Source organism: Zalophus californianus, chromosome 5, assembly GCF_009762305.2.
Source record: "Zalophus californianus isolate mZalCal1 chromosome 5, mZalCal1.pri.v2, whole genome shotgun sequence".
Lineage (NCBI taxonomy): Eukaryota > Metazoa > Chordata > Mammalia > Carnivora > Otariidae > Zalophus > Zalophus californianus.
The window spans coordinates 122,433,412-122,455,842 of record NC_045599.1 but is presented as its reverse complement, the minus strand read 5'-3'; the positions used below and the strand labels follow the sequence as shown (position 1 = coordinate 122,455,842).

The 22,431-nt window shown below is 38.0% G+C and overlaps 1 protein-coding gene across 1 annotated transcript in view; it reads right to left on the bottom strand.

Moving 5' to 3' along the window:
* LOC118356967 (60S ribosomal protein L30-like) overlaps positions 1 to 20,872 on the bottom strand; it is a 46,111-nt gene extending 25,239 nt beyond the window's left edge. Inside the window, exon 1 of the mRNA XM_035727533.1 lies at positions 20,743 to 20,872. Coding sequence (XP_035583426.1) covers positions 20,743 to 20,872 — 130 coding nt within the window. The remainder of the gene's footprint in view (positions 1 to 20,742) is intronic.
* Between the last annotated feature and the right edge of the window lie 1,559 nt (positions 20,873 to 22,431).

The following is a 22,431-nucleotide window of genomic DNA, read 5'->3' as shown; positions in this document are numbered from 1 at the left end:
GAACAATTAACACCCATAAGCATGGTGGCTAGAAAAGGCTTTGAGGTCAGAAGGTTTAAATCCCATGATTCCTTTACCAATTAAAAAATGTGACTTTGGGGACACAAAGATGGCTCAGTCAGTTAAGCATCTGACTCTTGATATCAGCTCAGGTCATAATCTCTGGGCTGTGAGTCTGCTTGAGATTCTCTCTCTCCCTCTCCCTCTGCCCCTCCCCCTGCTCAGGTGCTCATCTCTCACTCTCTCAAATAAATAAATAATCTTTAGAAAAAATGTGACTTTGGATAAATGTTAGCTTTTTGGTCCTCTACTCTTCTCAAGTGTAAAATGAGAATAATAAATCTAAAATAATAGGAAATTATGGAATTAAATAAAATTTATACAGACACATTTTAAAAATCATAAAATTATAAAAAGCAAAACAAAATAAAAATTGAAACATGTGCTGAATAAATAACTGTAGTAATTAGTGCTATTATATTATCTATTCTATATAAGTACCTTTAATGAAAATATACTTCACATTCCTCTGTTTAAAGAGACCATATACACATACATAGTTCCCAATATTACATTTTAAACCTTTTAGTTCCAAAGTTGAACGCCTTTCCTTATGCTCAACTCAATGGTTTTTAAAAGTTCATCTCATAAATAATGTACTTGTCAATGTTTTCTTGTCCTGCTTTCTCTGCTTCTAGCTGATATCTTACCATTTTTATTTCCAGCCTATCCTTAGGTCATCCAAAGAAGAAAGACTTTTTCCCTTCAGGAGGTTATTCCTTCAGCACTTCTGTTAGATCTGAATTTCATTCCAAGGAAAGAGCTCTTTCAAAGACCCCCTTGCCCCTATAAGAATAGATATGGCTAATGAAACTTTCAACAAGACCCTTCAGTGTGCAGACTTTTCTTGTTAATTGAATTTTCCAATTAATGAGAGAATAAATCGGAAACTATTTTGTTTCATCCATTAATGTTTATGGTAAGTTGATCTCTCTCTTGTAAACATAAATGAGTCAGTCTTTACTACTTAAAGCTCTTACCTGAGTCAGGGCTATAATTTTAAATACAGAAATTTTATCTCCCAGGAGTCTGAGCAACTCAGTAATTTTACAGCATTGACCATGTAGATGCAATTCTTGAAAAACATTTCAGTGATTATAGACTAGCTCCAAGATAAAGTGAGAAATTGGAATTTTTTACTGAAGAAATTTCTTAATAGTTTATTTTGCTACTATTTCGTATTTCTTTCTAAAAGTGACATCCCTGGAAAAACTATTGATGAGTTCAGGCTTTGGGTTAAAGGCAAGTCTCTTTTCAGATCCAAAATTGTTCACAAAATCACTTTCATTCATCAAACTTTTATTCCCTACCCACAGTAAGCAATGTACTTACAGGCTAATTCCAAGTGAAAAGAATTCCCACATGTCTTATATCCGTTGGAAACTACTGCTTCCTCTTTACCTCTAGTCTTTCTTAAACCTAGCATTATATACCAACAAAAGTACCTATGATAAATATTCCCACTTACTAAAAACAATAAATGGGCAAGAGAGATGGTAGCATAGGAAGTGCAAGTTTTAACCCTTCATCTAGAACCACTAATCAAAGCAGCAAAGTGGCAACACCAGTTAGATCTCTTTCTCACTTATTCTACCTACAGCCATCTGACTTCCCCAATAAGAAGTTGAAACAAAATTGCAGAAATGACCTCCATCTATTCCTATTTAGAGTCCTTTGTCCCTCGAGTGAGCCTGTAACCTGCTGCAGTCTGGCCAAGACACCCCATCCTCCACCTAGTATGTAGGGACAACTGCTTTAATAAAATACAGGGGCATTCCATGCTGCCTGTTTTCTCCATCCTTTCTGCTTCTGCACTTTCTATCATCCTGAAAAACAGGTTCACTTTTAAAAATGTATTTTCCTGGGGCACCTGGGTGGCTCAGTCTGTTGAGTGGCTGCCTTCAGCTCAGGTCTTGGGATCAAGACCCACATCCGGCTCCCTGCTCAGCGGAGAGCCTGTTTCTCCCTCTCCAGCTGCCTGTCACTCTGCCTACTTGTGCTCTCGCTCTCTCTCTGTCAAATAAATAAATAAAATCTTTTAAAAAATAATAAAATAAAAATATATTTTCCTAAGCATGGAATTGCCCAACATGCAAATAGATGGTGATGTTGGACAATACATTTCAGCTAATAGGAAAAAGGCAAATATTTACATCCCAGGTTGAATTCCCCAGGAAGCAGACTCTGAGATAGTTTTGCATGCCCTTGGGATCAATATATGTGTAAGGTAAGAAGGAGAAGTATAAATAGGCAAAAAGAAAAGTCAAACTACAGTGACCACCCAAAAAAGAGCCTTGGCTGATGCAATGGAGAACTCTGAAGCTAGAAAGGGCCTCTGAGTTGTCCTGAGTTGGACCAAGATAATCAGACATTTATTCTCTGTCAGTCATTGGGCATGGGTTATCTGGAAAAGGGTATGACCCTAGGCAAGATAGCTACCTATAACAAATAATCTCTGAAGGGGTTGACAACTGAAGGATGTCTGCTGACTGCACTCCCAATAAGCCCTTTGTTAATGGGGATTGGGCTGTATATGATGGTGCCCACTATAATTTGACAGCGCTTAAATTTGGTACATAATAACCCTTTTCAAGTTCACCAGGTCATGATATTATGGGATCACTGCCAATGCTGGCCATGTTATGTGCATGATAGAATTAAATGTGCTAAAGCTCCTGAAGTACCTAACTTGTGGACATTTCATGAAGTCGACTGAACTGGAAACTAGGAGGCATCCAAAAGCACATTTTAATGTATCCTCCAGGTACTCCTGGGAAGTCTACAGGAGTACACTGAATTAAACTGGACATATCAGACCATTCTCATAATCCCCTTATTAATGGACCACAGATAGGACAGTGAACCACCATTCATAACAGTGGTTGTAAAAATAACAGACTCAGGTCAGAAATCTGAAATGCTACTAATCTTGTTCAAAATATACAAATAGTCAAAAATAATTCTCATAAACAAAATTAAGTTAATGCTATTTCAGTAGTTTGCTTTACTTCATAAACTTTCAAGAGCCAGAGTGATACTGTGCAGCTGTTCCATAACGTTTATAAAGAACAGGGTCTCCTTAGCTGCTGTGAACAATGTTCACATCCCAATTATGAAGAGACAAAGCACATGGTCACAAAAAAGTACTAACCACATTATTTATGTGAACCCCTACTTAACCTTACAGCTTGAAACATTTAATAATAAAGCCATTCTAGTCATTTTAAGTCAGAGGCTGGTTGTGCCCCCTTTGATGTTTAAGAAGGGATAATCCTTGAGGAGCATGGCAAGGTGAGCCTGGGCTGAGAACTGGTACAAGTTCCTGATATGCCTCCCAGTGAGTGAATTTGGGCAATTCAGCCTCATTTTCTTCATCTATAAATAGAAGGGGATTCAAATTTTACATGATCTCTAAAGAATCCTTCTAATGTAAAAGTCTATGATGCTCTTCGCCTTTCAGATTAGTGAGTAGGTCAAGAAGTATAGTTAAGACTCCATAAGAATGACTGCAAGATTTTCCTTTAGAGTAACAAATTATAAAAGTCCAAAATGTGAAATATTCAGGATGAAGCCTGGTATTATCCCTCTGATAATCCATCAGGAATAAAGACATTTTCTTTCATGACTGAAGATGGTTAATGAGATAGCCCAAGGTTGAGAGACGGTCCTGTGAACTGAGTATCATAATTTGGCATGATGACCAACCCTAGATTTTCATTAGATCTGAAAAAAAGTTTTTTAAATGAACCATCATTTCTTTTTCCTATTATAATGGTATCACTTCAAAGTGTTAATATTACTGTAACATAGATCTCTTGCAAATAACATCCCAGACAATAGAATCACTCAACTCAATATTCAGGTACTTCATATTTAAGAATATATTTAAAATCCTCCTTTTTTTTTTTTTTTTTACTAACTCATCAGTTAGTTTCATATTAAAATCTAACCAGGAAAATTAAGGTTAATTATCAAATGGTAGATTCTAGAATCTGGATCCTGTAACCCACTTATAGACTGACAGCTGGCTTATATGCCCATAATGGTTTTTTTGTGGCTTAAAACAAAACAAAACAAAACAAAACAAAACAAAACAAAACAAAAAACAGTATCAACACAATTTGGGAAACCACTCTCACATGGAAGAATTCAGGCTCTGCTTCCACCACATTCCTACTAATTTGAACCAGTCCCTGTGAAGAGAAAAATTAGATCTGAGTTTCATATCTACTTTGTGTCAGCATGCAGGCAGAACACTGGCATTGACAGTACCATTAGAACTACACGGGTTAGTGGAGAGGTGGTTCCCAAGTAGAGCAAACTTTGTTGAGCAGACAATACAACTGAAACCATTTACATAGTGACCATTCTGTTTTTCTTGAAACTCTCCCCTTCCATTGCTTCTACAAGACTACCCTCCCCTGGTTTTCTCTTACCTCTCTGGCAGCTGTTCCTCAATATCCTTCCAAGGCTCTATTCTTCCATTACCCTTACCCAAGTGGGTGTTCCACTGAGCTCCATCCTCAGCCCCCTCCTCAATCTGTACACTTCTCTCAGGTAAATTTACATAAACTCATGATTTCTACAGCTACTTTTGTTTTTTAATTCTCATCACTAGACTAGACTTTTCTACAAGTTCCAAACCTATATTTTCAATTGTCTGTTATGTATTCTATAAATATTTCAGATTCAACATTTGAACACTAAATTTATCAAGTTCCTCAAAAATCTGATCACCCCTCTTTTAATCAGTAGCACCATCATTTCCATCATAGGCCAAGCCTGAAGTAATGCTACAATCCTCCCTTCCCCTTCTGGTCCATATTCAAGTAATTCATGCAAGGGACTCCTCAAGGGACTGCTGGCCTGAGGCATGCTGCAGAGAGTCAGGGGATCATATGGATGTGCTGGTAGCCGGCACCAGCCTGGGCAGAGCTTGGGGGTGGGAAATGGCTACAATTGCTTTAAGAAGGAGAAAAAAGTGCCGGAACAAGGATGGACAGCCTCAAAGACAAATGTCTTCCACAAATGTCAAAAACAAATGGAAATATGGAAAAAGATACAAAAGATGATGAGGTAAAATCAACAGAATAACTGGGTAATAGAAGTAGGAAAAAGACTGAAATTGAGGTGATTCCAAGATTGCTGATTAAATGGTAAGGCAGATTTGGGTGTTTTTTATCTTGATCTCCGAGGCTGCCATCCTTCCCTACACAAGAGTAATGAGAGAAAATACTACCATTTCTTACCTAGACCACTGAAACATCCTTCTCATTGGTTCCCCTGTATCTACTCTTTTCTCCTCCAATTCACTCTCTCAACAGCAGCCACAGTGATATTTTCAAAGCATAAATGTTATTCTTTCACTTCAGTGACTGAGCCCCTCTAATGACTTTTTCCTAAGAGGAAAATATGTAATACATCTTAGAGGACCCTACATGGTCTTGTCCTTGCTTACCTCATCTACATCTGCAACTTTTACCACTCCCCCAGATATACCAATCTTCTTTCCAGTTCCTCTAATGTGCTGGGCTCTCCCAACCCCTTCGACCTCAGGGCCTTTGCAGATGTTGCAATTTCTGCCTGGATGTCATCTTCTGCCTCGTTAACTATTACTCATTCTTTTATCTTAGCTTAATTGGCAGTCGGTCAGGGAAGCCTTTCTTGCAGTCCCTTTCCCTACTTCCCCTCAAAGAAGTCAGTTCTCTTGTGAGATGCTCTCACAGCATACTGCAGTTGCCCCTCTTAGCACTCATTCCAGCTTGGAATTAATTGTCTATTTGCATAATAATGTGATTAATGAGGGTTTCTCCTCTCTAAATAATAAACACTATAAATACAAGGACGACTGTTGTTTTGTTCAACATTTCATCCTCAGTGCATAGGCTTCAGTCTGGCTCTCAGTGATGCTTGATAAATTTCTTATTGGTTGGACACATGAATTAATTGCCAAGGGGAAGTAGATTTATATATTTGCTTTAAGAAGACTGTAGGAGATTCAAAGCAAGATGCTTAGCATCTGATAGGCAGGTCTCTGTGGTTGAAAAGCACTCATAGATCTGATTCTTTCCTATTTATTGATTACTTTAAAATAAATCTGGGGCCCCTCTGTGGCTCAGTTAGTTGAGCAACCAACTCTTGATTTCGGCTCAGATCATGATCTCAGGCTCACCACTCAGCAGGGAGTCTGCTTCTCTCTTTCTCCCTCTTCCTCTGCCCCTCCCCCACTCACACATGCTCTCTAAATAAATAAATCTTAAAAAAAAGATTTAAAATAAATCTATTAATCTATTCTTTATATGTGTAAGGGCCAAGGGCAGGCCGCTCCAAGATGGGCTTCTTTGTTATGAACATTATTTTGAATTAAAAATATTATTTTGAATTAACATTATTTTGAATTAAAACCCAGCAGATTCAGGAAAAGCTCTTTATCTCCCCCTTAACTGCCTGATTTACCACATAGGGAACTATTAACAGAGATTCCTTTTTACCTAAGAAATTTATCTATATAACAGGATAACCTTTGTTTTCTAAACATCTTTCAACCTCCTGCTAATGGTCTTTCTCGCTTTTGTATCCTTAGACCCCTATCCTTCTCCTAAGATTATGCAAGCATCATGTTGCCTGACTGCCTCTGGAATTTCCCTGCAGCTACACTATTAAATCTGATTTTCTCCTGTGAATCTGTCTTGTGTCAGTTTGATTCTTAGTCCAGCTAGAAGGACCTTAAAGGGTATAGTAAATTCTTTCTCCCCAACAGATGTTAGACCCTAAAATGTCTAGGGGGCAATGTCACCATGAGAAGTCAAAGTACTTATTGAGTCTTCTAGAAATTATCTACACTGGCTTAGCAACATTCTCACCAGTTGAAAATCAGGAAATAAGTCAATGTTCTTTCCTCATTATTCTATCAGAGAATAGCTTTTTTTGGCCCTTATTTGACCTAAAAAAGACTATGATGAAACAACACATTGATGGAAGAGGGAAATGGCTTGAAAAATTTTCTAACAAGCCCCATACAACCCTACATCAACCCCAGGGTCCTTTGTGTATCAAAGAATTTGATGCAGAAAACCAAATGACTTTGAGTACATGTCATTTTCTTATGACTGGAATAACAGCAAAAAGAAGCAGCCTGCTGCATGTTTCATATCCAATTCAACACATTGTATTTTCATTCCTAACTAGTCTCCATTAGCTCTGACATTTTCAGATTCAGTGGAAAACCAAAAACTACACATTTTGCTTACGGTACTATCTATTTTTTCTTCAGGACAACAAATAACTGTTCAAAGAGATTTCCTGAGAAATTCAACTCCAAGGATTGCTCCTCTACCAAGTGACCATGCCCTCTGTAACCACAGCATATTCAGGATGATCTGACAATTAGGTACAACAACAATAACAACAATAAATCAAAACAAACAAACAAAACCCCATGATTCTTCACATTGCTTGCTTCCAGATAGTAAACAAAATAAGCAAGTTTCAATATCAGAACACATTTTAATTAGACTAAAAAATGAGAGTGGGGGTGCTGGCTAGCTCAGTCAGTTGCGTATGTGACTATTGATCTCAGAGTAATTAGTTCAATATTGACATTGGGCATAGACCTTACTTATAAATGAATAAATAGATAAATGATAGATAGATAGATAGATAGATAGACAGACAGATAGATAGATAGATGACAGTGGGTTATGTTGCAGCATTTTCTTTTCTTATTTTTTTAGATTTTATTTATTTATTTAGAGAAAGCATAAGCAGGGGGAGGGGCAGAGGGAGAGGGAAAAAGAGAATCCCAAGGAGACTCTACACTGAGCACAGAGCTTGACACAGGGCTCGATTCCACTAGCCTGAGATCATGACCTGAGCCAAAATCAAGAGTCAGACACTTAACTGACTGAGCTACCAAGATACCCCTGTGGCATTTTCAACAAATAAATAACAGCACTTATAATTTTACAAATAGTGGATAAACAATAGCAAAAATTAAAGTGGTTCCAATTATATTACCAGATTGAATAGGATTTCAAGGTGTGCTCAGCCATCTATTTCCCAGGAGCAATTCAAAGAACTGAGGTACAAGACAAGACTTCCATGGATTATTATCTTGACTAGCTATTTTTGGAATTTGTATCTTTGTGTTGCAAATTCTAGAAGGAATGTAAGCAATAGATAGGTTTTCATTCATTCTTAAAAACTTCTAGTTTCATTAGAGACCACATCAACAAATACAGTGAGAATGGACATAAAGAACATGTTCTGTCAATATTCACTGTACTAATTTAGAGAATCTATAATTATAATTGATATGAATAATCTACACAATGCCATCTGTCTAATAATACTACACCTAGTGGAAAAGAATCTCCTTTTTAAGCTGGCTCGTATTTTATGGAGTTATTGCAAGAGTCACAGTTGTTCTAGAATATATTTGGAAGTCATAGTGACCAGCAATACTGGCTTTGATTTAGGTGTTTAACTATTTTTGCTCTAGGGTCTCATTTACCTGAGCCACAAGTAGCTTTATTACCTGAATTAGTTTTATCCATTATAGTCACATATATAGCCCAGAGTAATACCATAGTCCAGTGTCAAATACCATACTCAACATTCAGCAAGCATGTCTACCCAACTGTGACCAATGGCTTTAAAATAATAATAATATGATAGATCAAAAACTTATCTCCAGAGTTATAACAGCCCATTTGAGCATATGCAGTACAGACTGCTTTCCACTCAGGAAGCACATTCTGAGGAGCAGTAAGTGAATTCAGAGAGGACAGAAAAGAAAAAAAATTCATTTCAGAATTTGTTTATCTTCGAAACAATCAACAAATGTGAGAGCCTGCTACAGACAAGGTGCTGAAGGGCTAAGAGCATGTTCTCTGCCTTCCAGAAGCCTAAAGTATAGACTAGTTAAAATTGATGGAGCTATACTCTCCACATAAACCTACTATCTCCTATTTCACCAAGCAGATGAACTTTTGTTCCTGGGCAGCTTTCTAGAACTGTCTGAGGATCAATTATTCCTTCTTAGTAGATTTCTGTTTTCTTTTTTTGAATTCTCAGCAATACTAACCTGATTAGCAGGGAGGCCAGGACCAAATATTAATGAGATAATTATGATGTTTTCTTATACCAGGCAACCAGGGACTTCTGGCAATGAAGAATGAAAAGTAGGAGAAAGTAGGATGAAAAGCGGGAGAACAATAGTAAAATGTTGGTTTACAGAAATGACATGCTCTCTGGTATCTCTGTTGAAGCAAAATTTAATAGTAAGCATCATAAAAACAACAGCATGCAACAGTGAAGGGGAAAACTATGACTATGAGGCTCTGGGAAGAAAAAAGTACTTGTGGAAAGTCTTCTGTAATATGGTGACCTAGTTTATGGAATTTTTCTGCACACAATCTGGTAAATAGCCCCTATAACTAAAGTGTGTGTTTTTTTTTTTTTTTTAAAGATTTTATTTATTTATTTCAGAGAGAGAGAGAATGAGTGATAGAAAGCACGAGAGGGAAGAGGGTCAGAGGGAGAAGCAGACTCCCTGCTGAGCAGAGAGCCCGATGTGGGACTCGATCCCGGGACTCCAGGATCATGACCTGAGCCGAAGGCAGTCGCTTAACCAACTGAGCCACCCAGGCGCCCTAAAGTGTGTTTTTTAAAATATTGTTTTTCTGGGGCACCTGGGTAGCTGAGTTCTTAAGCCTCTGCCTTCAGCTCAGGTCATGATCCCAGGGTCCTGGGATCGAGCCCCACATCGGGCACCCTGCTCTGTGGGAAGCCTGTTTCTCCCTCCACCCCACCCGCCCACCCGCTTGTGTTCCCTCTCTTGCTGTGTCTCTCTCTGTCAAATAAATAAAATCTTTAAAAACTAAATAAAATAAAATAAATTTTTTCTTACTCTGCATGCAACAAGGTCACAAAATTTAAATCATGCTACCACACTACCATTTAGATATACATAGACATTTTAATTTCTAAATTTTTCTTTAAATAATGTCTTTCCCTTTAGGCCAAGACATTGGTTAGCAGAAAAAAAAGAGACAAAATGTCTGATTTAATTTAATCCTTAATTAAACAATAATTTATATATAATTCCCCAAAATGGTGAGTAGATAGTTGGCATAATAAATATGTGGCTTGGGGCACCTGGGTGACTTAGTTGGTTAAGCATCTGACTCCTGATCTCAGGGTCTCAAGGGTCATCAGCTCAAGCCCTGCATTGGGTTTCATGCTAGGTGTGGAGTCTAAAAAATAAAAAAATGTGTGGCTTACATTTCCTTATGATGTGAATCCTCAAGGATGTTCTGGCTCCAACTGATACATAGCATGATGTCCCTTGTTAACAGTTTATATGAGAATGTCAAAATATGTCCAGGGTTGTAAGCAAAGCCTGGGTAATTTAGGGCATTGTCTGCCATGCTTCATGTCTCATACTTTAGGGGGATGCTGAATGGTTATAAGCAGAAGACAAAATTGGCAGTTTAGAAAGATCATTCTAGAACCATATGAAAACTTAACTGGAAATGAGTTAGAAGACTTACAATAATCTAGTTGAGAGGGCGCCTGGGTGGCTCAGTTGGTTAAGCAACTGCCTTCAGCTCAGGTCATGATCCTGGAGTCCCGGGATCGAGTCCCGCATAAGCAGGGAGCCTGCTTCTCCCTCTGACCCTCTTCCCTCTCGTGCTCTCTATCTCTCATTCTCTCTCTCAAATAAACAAATAAAAACTTAAAAAAAAATAATCTAGTTGAGAAATAATAAAATCATAAAGTAATACAGCAGCAAAGAGATAGAATAAAATGGATTTGAAAATTATTAATGTGGCAGGATGAAGTTCTTGGCATCTAATGGACTGTACACTATTAGAAAGAAGGAGAAAAAAAAGATAAGACTATTTCTGGCCAAAGGGAGAAAATACAGGAAGATGAGTAGGTTCTGGAGAAGATGATGATTATTCCCAATTTGTTATTAATTTTTTAATATGACCAGCACCTGATTAAAACTAGCCTCAAAGAGATAGAGTTTTGATAGGGAGGAGAGGAAGAGAGAAGACAGACTGAAGGGGAGTCAGAAGAGGGCAAGGTGTTTCACAGGATCCTTGAATTCTCAATTTCATACTCTCAGTTATTATGCATACCATCAAATCCTATCAATCTTCTTCTCTCAGTCAGAAGCTTAGGATGCTTTTTAGTCGTCTATATTTTAACTGAGGCTTCTATTCAATCCATTGATATTAGAGGGGGAATAAGTCTTACTCTGCACCCAAAGAAAGCACATAACAGCAATGTGTCTTGAAGATACCAGTCAATGTCCACCCCAAGCCTCCATAAATTTATCTTTAGAGTTTGACTTTCACCAAAGGCCACTGTAAGAAACCACTGGTTGTGTAATCCATATGGATTTTTAATTTTAAGTATGCTATTTGATACATAATTTTGTGTTTTAATATACTTACAGACTTAGTGTCCTGCCTATATGTTGAGATTCATAATTTTGAAATTCAATGCTGTCTGTATAAAAACCTCATGATACACTCACCTGGGATCAAAGAGACAGGAAAAAGCTGTTTCTTTTAATAAGCTAATATATTGTATATACTATTGTCAAATAATGAGAACTACATCATTACCTAGTTTCTGTCTTGCCTGGGCTACCCAAATTAAAGTTTGGGTTTAATTATTATTACTATTATCAGTCTGAAATTTGTTTTATTTTTGCCTCTCTTCTTCATGCCCCTGTTCTTCAAGTTTATATAACTTAAAGTTTGACTTTTATTCTATGTTACTGGTCTCATCCATCTGTACCATATTCTCACTACTAGCCAACTTATATCCCTACAAAAACTTTCAATTCCTGTTCTACTACTGAGGGCTTCCTCAAGTTCTCATGTTATATAAATATTTCGGTGGGATCCTTTCTGTCCCTCCTCAAAAGCAACATCAAATCTCCAGTTGCTGGGAAATGGTGCTTTTTCCTATTATTGGAATCAATGAGTCAAGGCATATGTCTTTAATGGAGGTTTTGGCAAGCATGATATTATAGTTATTATTAGATGGACAGAAGTAAACTAAACAGTTTGTTTTCCATGCTGTAAATACAAATCTATGGTTTAAATCAAATACTGCGTTTATAATGTGGTAGAAATATTTACATGGAAAAAAGCACTAATCGATGTGCAACATTAAGAAAATGTAAGTTTTACAAATTCTAGGAGCCAAAATATTTCACAGATCACAAGAAAAGTAAGAACAAAGAAAACTCATAGAAAGCATATAAATCCATGTTAGGAAATGTGCTCCACCCTCAAAGAGTCTGGTTCAGTTAGTATCTTCTGGTTGCAAGAAAAGATGGCTCACTTTAGTTATCCCAAGTAATAAAGTAATGCTGGGGATGGTGAGGGGGTGTACTGTATGAATACAAATACACAGTAATCCAGGAAAAGTCAAACAACTAGAGTAGGATCCATAGTAGAGCCAAGCTACAAAATCTTTACTTACAGCCTAGACACGAAGTCTATGAATATAGCCAAACATATTACTGGTATTGTATTACAATGCATGATGAAATACTACTGTTTTCAGACTTTATGACTACCCTGTACCGATATGTTACTAATATCTCTGCTTCCTTTTTCTTTTTTTAATTTAATTTTATTATGTTATGTTAGTCACCATACATTACATCATTAGTTTTTGATGTAGTGTTCCATGATTCATTGCTTGCATATAACACCCAGTGCTCCATGCAACGTGTGCCCTCCTTAATACCCATTACCAGGCTAACCCATCCCCCCACCCCCTCCCCTCTAAAACCTTCAGTTTGTTTCTCAGAGTCCATAGTTCCTCATGGTTCATCTCTCCTTCCAATTTCCCCCCCTTCACTTTTCCCTTCCTATTATCTTCTTTTTAAAAAAAAACATATAATGTACATTTGTTTCAGAGGCACAGGTCTGTGACCCATCACTCTTACACAATTCACAGCGCTCACCATAGCACATACCCTCCCCAATGTCCATCACCCAGCCACCCCACCCCTCCCACCCCCCACCACGCCAGCAACCCTCAGTTTATTTCCTGAGAATAAGGGTTCCTCATATCAGTAAGATCATATGATATTTGTCTCCTGATTGACTTATTTCGCTTAGCATAATACCTTCTAGTTCCATCCACATTGTTACAAATGGCAAGATTTCGGGTTTTTTTGATGACTGCATAATATTCCATTGTATATATACACCACATCTTCTTTATCCATTCATCTGTTAATGGACATTTTGGCTCTTTCCATAGTTTGGCTATTGTACACATTGCTGCTATAAACATTGGGGTGCACGTACCCCTTTGGATCACTCCATTTGTATCTTTGGGGTAAATATCCAGTAGTGCATTGTTGGATCGTACGGTAGCTCTATTTTCAACTTTTTGAGGAACCTCCATACTGTTTTCCAGACTGGCTGCACCAGCTTGCATTCCCACCAACAATGTAGGAGGGTTTCCCTTTCTCCGCATCCTCGCCAACATCTATTGTTTCCTGACTTGTTAACTTTAGCCATTCTGACTGGTGTGAGGTGGTATCTCATTGAGGTTTTGATTTGGATTTCCTTGATGCCGAGTGATGTTGAGCACTTTTTCATGTGTCTGTTGGCCATTTGGATGTCTTCTTTGCAGAAATGTCTGTTCCTGTCTTCTGCCCATTTCTTGATTGGATTATTTGTTCTTTGGGTGTTGAGTTTGATAAGTTCTTTATAGATTTTGGATACTAGCCCTTTATCTGATATGTCATTTACAAATATCTTCTCCTATTCTGTCGGTTGTCTTTTGGTTTTGTTACTATTTCCTTTGCTGTGTAAAAGCTTTTTATCTTGATGAAGTCTCCATAGTTCATTTTTGTCCTTGCTTCCCTTGCCTTTGGCGATGTTTCTAGAAAGAAGTTGCTGCGGCTGAGGTCGAGGAGGTTGCTGCCTGTGTTCTCCTCGAGGATTTTGATGGATTCCTGTCTCACATTGAGGTCTTTCATCCATTTTGAGTCTATTTTTGTGTGTGGTGTAAGGAAATGGTCCAGTTTCATTCTTCTGCATGTGGCTGTCCAATTTTCCCAACACCATTTGTTGAAGAGACTGTCTTTTTTCCATTGGACATTCTTTCCTGCTTTGTTGAAGATGAGTTGACCATAGAGTTGAGGGTCCATTTCTGGGCTCTCTATTCTGTTCCATTGATCTATGTGTCTGTTTTTGTGCCAGTACCACACTGTCTTGATGATGACAGCTTTGTAATAGAGCTTGAAGTCTGGAATTGTGATGCCACCAGCTTTGCTTTTCTTTTTCAACATTCCTCTGGCTACTTGGGGTCTTTTCTAGTTCCATACAAATTTTAGGATAATTTGTTCCATTTCTTTGAAAAAAGTTGGTGGTATTTTGATAGGGATTGTATTGAATGTGTAGATTGCTTTAGGTAGCATTGACATCTTCACAATATTTGTTCTTCTAATCCATGAGCATGTAACGTTTTTCCATTTCTTTGTGTCTTCCTCAATTTCTTCCACGAGTATTCTATAGTTTTCTGAGTACAGATTCTTTGCCTCTTTGGTTAGATTTATTCCTAGGTATCTTATGGTTTTGGGTACAATTTTAAATGGGATCGACTCCTTAATTTCTCTTTCTTCTGTCTTGTTGTTGGTGTATAGGAATGCCACTGATTTCTGTGGATTGATTTTATATCTTGCCACTTTACTAAATTCCTGTATGAGTTCTTCTGCTTGCCTTTTTCTAACCTATCACCAATTTCTTGATTTTTTTTTTCTTTTCACCTTCATACATTTTCTTATGTATCTCCTTAATACTCCTTGCTTTCCTCTAACTCCAGCTTGACCCTCACTTATCACCTCAACCACATAGCTTAATTATCTCTATATGTTCTTGGATGTGCCTCCCACTTCTCTCTGTATTTCCTAATTTGGTCCAAACAAGAAAAAAATCTGTTTGGCTTATACATCTTTTTGCACCAGGCCAAATATAGGTCATTAGCCAGTCTCTGGATTTTGGTAGGAAAGACTATGAGGTCACATAGTACTCCTAGACCTGCTATATTAACTACAAGTAAAGAAGTTTCACTTAGGAATGACCAAGGGCATGGTACCAAGACTGGTGTATTGAATATGCAACCCTATAATACATTCATGAGATGAGAAAATGACAGAGTTCTACCACCTTGTTCCTTCTTAAAAAAAATTTTTTTTAACTCACCTTTTAGGCAGATTTCCCTGGTACTCAGCATGGACTTCCAGAATGAATACAAATAGCCCAATCAAAATAATCAATAAATCAAGGTACATGTCTCTAATGAGAACAAACTTTAAAAAAAAAAAGTGTCATATACATTCCAAAATTAAATGCAAGTGAATTTTTCTTATTCTTCGGTGTTGTTCTTTATCCTCATCACCCTCCTTTTGAAAGTCATAATCTCTTGCTGTAACTGATCACCTCTACGGGCATTACTACTCAACTCCTAATGCATCCATTACAACTAATTCCAACTGTGTATCTTGTATCTTGAAGGTTTCAAGTACTTTTGGAACAAAACATTCTTGTTTCAAAATGCTAAAACGATGAAAGCTGTATGTACTTCATAAATGTAGGTTAACAGAATATATATAATTACAACTAGACTTTAAGCTCATTGAAAGCAGGGACTGTCTCTCTTGTTCATTTCTCTTCCTCAGACACTAGTATGATGGCTGACATATAGTATGTGCTCAATATATTTTTCGAAATAAATAATCAATCAATCAATAAACCAATAAACACCACAGCTATTTTCCCACAACTTCTAAACAGTAGAAAGAATGGAGATTAAAATCTATTAAGGACTGTTTTTGAATAGTATTAAAGTGTCTCCAGATTCCACAGAATCCCTGCATAGACAAACTAGAAATGAAACAAGTTTAGATGCAGGTCTTCTAATTAAAAATAAGTTCCTAGATAAAAGCAAAACAAAATACTGCAGAGACTCTAATAGGAAAATATGTATTTATTTGTTCTTAGCTTAGGTAGATTATATATATATATATATCTTTACTCCTAAATGTAACTTCTCCTAGTCAAAGCTTGATGTTTACTGTTTTGTGTTCTCAAATAAAGAGTCCCTGGTAATAGGATTCCTTGCCTTCTTCTGAGGAGGGAAGATTCTGAAAAATAGCCATGAAACCCCTCATATCTCAGCACTGGACCAATCCTCCAACAGAAGTTAGCTTCCCATTGTCTACCTTGGGGCTGAGTCTGTAAGAAATAGTCCTTGCTCCAATTACCCCTCTCATCTCCCTTGGCAACACAGCAATCAGATTTCTAAGCTCATCTTCACTCTCTTAAATAGGAAGAACAAAAGGCAGAAAACCCACAGAATGTTATGTGTGACTCATTTTCAACTTTGTGTGAATAACTTGGCACAAAGGCATGATTTTGCTATTAACGCGGAATATTTACTTGTGTTTCTCCTCATTCAGTTGAGCACACAAATGAGAGACTGATTGCTCTGAACAATGCTGCCGCCTTGTACCCTCCTGGGTACTTGTTATTATTTGAAATCACAGAAAGGCACTGATTCACCACTGAATCACACGCATAATGACCGAAGTTCTAGAAGCTTGTGCCCTAAGGCCCAAGAGCTGGATTATTTCTGCTTCTGCTGTGTGTGACAACTCTGATGCCAGCTCAAATGGTAAAGTTTGCAGGAACTCTGGTCTCCTCATTTAAATTAAAGAATAAACTTTGCCATTTTGCTCTTTGACAAAGAACAATCCCGTAGCTAGACAAAGTTTTCTTTCTCTTTTAGATAAGAGCCACGATCTCTTGTAAGGGGTAAGACCAATGGGTATCAAGAGATTCCCTCTCATGTGTATTAATGGTATCCTCTCTGGTTTGAAGAACAGGGTGCATTGTTTCTGCCCAGTTTCATGTATCATTTTTAAACAGTGTTGCCCTAAGCCACTAAGGGCCAGTATGGGAGGACTAGAGAGTAGTACACAAAGCCACAGTACCCTCAGCCGTCCTTCCAGACATCTGACCCATCTCTCATCCTTCAACCAGGGAAGCTGAGCTTTATTTGTTTTATATGTAGAATTTCTATATGATATTTCATTTGAAAAAAGTAATTCAAAGGCTTTAAAAAAATGAAGAACCAGTGTTGTGGGGGAATGAGCACTGAACTAAGAATTAGGATATCTTCACTCTAGTCCTGCTTCTGACCCTAATTAGCCAGTAGACTTTGAGAACTCATGTTACCTTTTTAGAGCCTGACTCCCCTGCTGTGGAACTGAAGCAACAGATGGTAGAATTTAAGCCAGGCCCTATGAAGGTAAGAAGGGTCCTCGAGGGTCCTCAAGATTGACCTTAAAAAGGAAGAGTGAGGACTCCCATTTTCCCAACTTCACTTCAAACAGTGCAACTCTGCTATATATATATATGATATATATGCATACATATGAGATAGTTTCCGTATAAAATTTGAACTTTAAAAATTTGAAAAATATTCAATTCTGTATCAATATACCCTTCATTCTGACATTCGATTGCTCTATAATTCCTATTTCCTATGTTCCATTGATTAAGAAGCAAGACACTTTACAATGACTTTTTATTCATATATTATGCTATTTGTTGATGTTAATTACATATGATGCAATAATACTTAACACATGCATATATATATAACACCATTCTTTTTCTAGGTACTCAGAAACTCACACATAAATGTAAATTCACATTCAAATTCATATTTTATACATATATATGTAAACATTTATATACATACATATATATAAACATTTATATATATACATATATATGTGTATATATGTAAACATTTTTGTCTGGTTAGTATTAACATTTTCTACATTTTGTTCCATGGAATACTCCTCTGGGATATAGTAGTAAGCATGGCATGAAAAAAATGTCATGTTGAAATGAGTTTGGGAGACTATGCATATTTAATCTCTTTATAAGTAACACACATTTCAGGTTCCAAAAGGAACTTCAGGGAAAAATCTGTTTGACCTGGATTAATACAGAATTTATCAAATTTGTTTTAGTGGGACACTCTTTGTTATCAATATACCTATTGAATTTACTAGAACCACAGTTCTGAATCAAACTCAGAAACAATAATGTAGTGATTTTCCAATGTTATGGACTGAATGTGTTCCCCAAAAAGTCATATGCTAAAGTCCTAAGCCCTTTGGGAGGTAATTAGGTTTGGATGAGGTCATGAAGGTGATGCTCTCATTATGGGATTAGTGGCCTTATAAGAAGAGGAAGAGACCCTAAAGCTCTCTCTCTCCCTCTGCACTAGCACAAAGAAAAGACCATGTGAGCCCACAGAGAGATGATGGCCATCTGCAAGCTTGAAAGAGGACTGTCACCAAGAATTGAATCTGCTGGCACCCTGACCTTGGCCTTCCCAGCTCCTGGAACTGTGAGAAATACATGTCTGCTGTTGAAGCCCCCTAGTGTTTTGTTACAGCAGCCTGAGCAGACTGAGATACCCAGGTAAGAAAATTAGGGTTTAACTGGTTGCACAACTTACTGACACAACTAGCATTCTAAATTTCTACCTAAAAATCTATTTGAAAACTCCAATCAAGATGGTGAATTAACTTCATACCTTGACATACCCTTTTTCCTCCAAAAGAATACTTGAAAAATGTAAAATGAGAAAATCCACAATATATAACCAGGCTTCAAAGCAAAAAAAAACACTGTTATGGACTAGAATTGGAACAGAAACCCAAAGCAGGGAATATGACTATAGCCCAGAGTCTCCAGGATTTGTAGTCTGGAAACAGGCAGAGGCAGTTGAAATGACAGTGATGGGAGGACTTAAAATCCACAGCAGACAAGGGATAGGATCCAGACTCACTGCTTAAAGACAGGTGCTGGCACAGAAGTACTCCCTCCTGTCTATCCTCCCCTCCTCATTGCTCATAGAAAGAGGTTGATGAAACTGCTTTCATCCAGAGCCCAAGCAAGGCTTTATAAACTGTGGACTCAGTGAAGCTGGTTGACAAGGCATGACCCCATGCTCAGGAACTGGCTTCCAGACTGGATCTACACTATATCAAATCTCACAACAAAGCAGGAGCCCCAATCTGCTAAAACCTGATTCTAGACTGGAGGCCCTGAGACCTGGATGGAGACAACAGAGAAAACCACTAGCCAAGGAGGAGGTGAGCACAAAAGAGAAAAGAGAGAAGATAAAATCGTATCACTCAAAAGCTGATCCTGCACACTAAAGGAAGAAATCTACCGTAGGGGGCGCCTGGGTGGCTCAGTCGTTAAGCGTCTGCCTTCGGCTCAGGTCATGATCCCAGGGTCCTGGGATCGAGCCCTGAGTCCGGCTCCCTGCTCCGCGGGAAGCCTGTTTCTCCTTCTGCCACTCCCCCTGCTTGTGTTCCCTCTCTCGCTGTGTCTCTCTCTGTCAAATAAATAAAATCTTTTTTTTAAAGATCTTTAAAAAAAAATCTTAAATCTTAAAATCTTAAAAATCTTAAAAAAAAAAAGAAATCTACTGTAAAGAAAGGCAGCCAACAAAATCCATAATGGGAAAAAGAATCCCCTTCAGGCGATTAACATTCAAAGAATATTCCACCCAAGAATTATAAAAAGTATTTTGAACGTTCATACAAATAAAGAAACAGAGAACATTTGTTGAGAATCATAAATTGTCACAGAAAAACAGGAAAGTAAAATAAGAATTAGTATAGATATAAAAATTAGTTATTTTTTAAATAATGAAAACAGCAACAAAAAAGAGATGAACTCAGGATTTAACGAAGAAGGAATTAATAAATAAAAATATAGTGCTGAGGAATTTCTCATATGCAGAACAGAGGACAAGGATAAAAATTTTGAAAGAGCAGCTAGGATACATAGGGGATAGAAAAAGAGAACCTAACACATGTCTAAAAGGGGAGGTGAGACCGCTAACCAAGAGATTAGGCATCTACAATCTAGATGCATGCAGGCTGTCAGCAAGGTCCGGGAAATGTACATAAGCGCACTCGAGGAAGTCTCCAGGCTTGACTTCATTGTTAGTTCACAGCAGAGCCTGGGGAATCCATCCCACATTGCAAAGAGACCAGGACAATGCGTCACCAACCCTGACCCAGGCTCTAGCCAGGTAACTCAAGGGCTAGGAGGTAGCTTTTAACAAGCACCAGCCTCCTAAGGATTTCCAGAAGCCAAGGACTAACCTCCTTAGGGACATGTTAAGAGTCCTCTCAGGCAGAAGCAGGCAAAGGTTATGCCCACACCTTATTGGTAAATGAAACGAGGCTACTGATTTATTGCTAAACTGCTTCAGAGTAGTTTCAGGGCAGAGGAAGAATGTCTAGGCATCTGGAGAAAACAGCTGCTACAGGTGTAGGAAATATTAATATACCAAAGACTAGGAACTGAGCAGGGACTGACCAAAAAAAATAAATTTAAAAAGTAATTTAAAAAAATAAAAGGAATGCAAATAGAAGAAAATCAAAAGAAGAGTGAAGGAAAATAACCATTCCTCTGCTCAAATCCCTCCACAACTTTCTGTATCACTCAGAATGAAGTCCAAAGTCTATAAAATCACGTTGAAGGCTCTACAAACTCCCCCACCTGATCTCACCTGCCACCTTTCTGACCTTACCTCCTCCTGATCTTTGCTTTGCCCTCTGTTTTCCAGCCACACTGTCTTCATTGCTCGTCTTTGAACTTCCCAGGCACACTCCACTTGCTGTTCCCTCTGCTTGGCGACCTCCTCCTTCAGAAGGCCACATGGCTTACTCCCTCACATCCTCCAGTTCTTTGCTCACACATCGTCTTCCTCTGGAGGACCTTCCCTGGCCACCCTGTTTAAACTTGCCTTCCCACTCCGGCCCTCCCTATCCTCCTTCCCTGCCTCACACTTCCCCTCGGCACTCAGCACTATCTCACATTCAAAATGCGTCATACATTTACTTGTGTCTGTCTTCCCCTGCTAGGCTGTAAACTCCTTGAGAACCGGGTGTTTTTCTTTTGTATTTTAGTGCTGTATCTCCAGTACCAGGAACAGTGCCTGACACATTATAGGCACTCAGTAATGACTTGTTGATAGAATCAATAAGTGACCCCTGACATATGGGAAGCACTCAATAAAGACTGAACACTGTGATTTAACCAGTTATTCAACTACCAATAACTCCCTACTTAGTCTGCTCTGCTAGTCTCTGTTCCAGGAGGGTCAGTCACATTATCAGCATAATAACCATAACCATCGACGATACGCTAAGTTCCCTCAGACATATTTTAGTTCCTATATCTCTTTAACATCAATTCAAAAATGGGGACATTATCATCCCCATCTTATTGTGATTATGAGACTGAGATACAACAAAGTTAACTGATTTCCCCACACTCATATACCTAGAGGGTGATAAAGCAGATTTGGAGCCTAAGTCTATCCTCCTCCAAAGACTCTGATGTCTTCTCCATTGGTGGATTGCTCCTTTCGCTGCTCTGGCCTAGCACTCTCCTCCTAAATAGATACTCTCATCTATAATCACCTTCCTTCCTTCATGATGCTTAACTCTTTTATTAGAATCATCTCTCATAGTAAACACTGTTGTCCATTCCTCCTTGCTAAGCTTGATTTATCTGGGTTCTCTCTCTTCTAAAAATGACTCTATGCATCCCCAGCTCCAAAGGTAAATGTTGATTAATCTAAGCCAATCAGAAAGCTAAGGTGACATCCCTGTAGGGAACATCAGAGCTCTGCCTCTTCACAAAAACAACTAATAAACTACAAAAACTGTCAGAATCTAAGCCAGTCATGCAATTCATTTTCCTTGTCAGTGATTGGCTTAGGAATAGATATTTAATACAATCCCAGCCAATAAGACATGAGGAGAGTCAGCTGGGGCACTTCTAGAAATAGTCTCATTATTATGGAGAAAGAAGAGAAATAGACTCTTCTTCCCCATACATGTTCATATTTAAATGAGATGTCTGAAATACTACCACCATCTCTGAATCAACCAGAAGATAAAGTTAACACAAGAAAAAGAATACAATTAATAAAATCTCAAAGAAATAAAATTAGAGGCCTTGTATAACAAGCCTAATGTCCCCCTTACCCATGGAAGTTATGTGAAACTTTTAAAAAGTACTTATACAGTATAAGCAAGGCTGAATTAGTTTCCCATTACTTTAACTGAAAGCATCCTGATACCTCAACACTCTCTTCCCTCTTTAGAAGTAGCCCAGCCTCCAGAAAGCACTTCGGATTTACCTTCAATTCTACTACTGGAACATGAACAACCAACCATTTGGTGTCTCATTGTTTCTGAGGTTGGGTTGG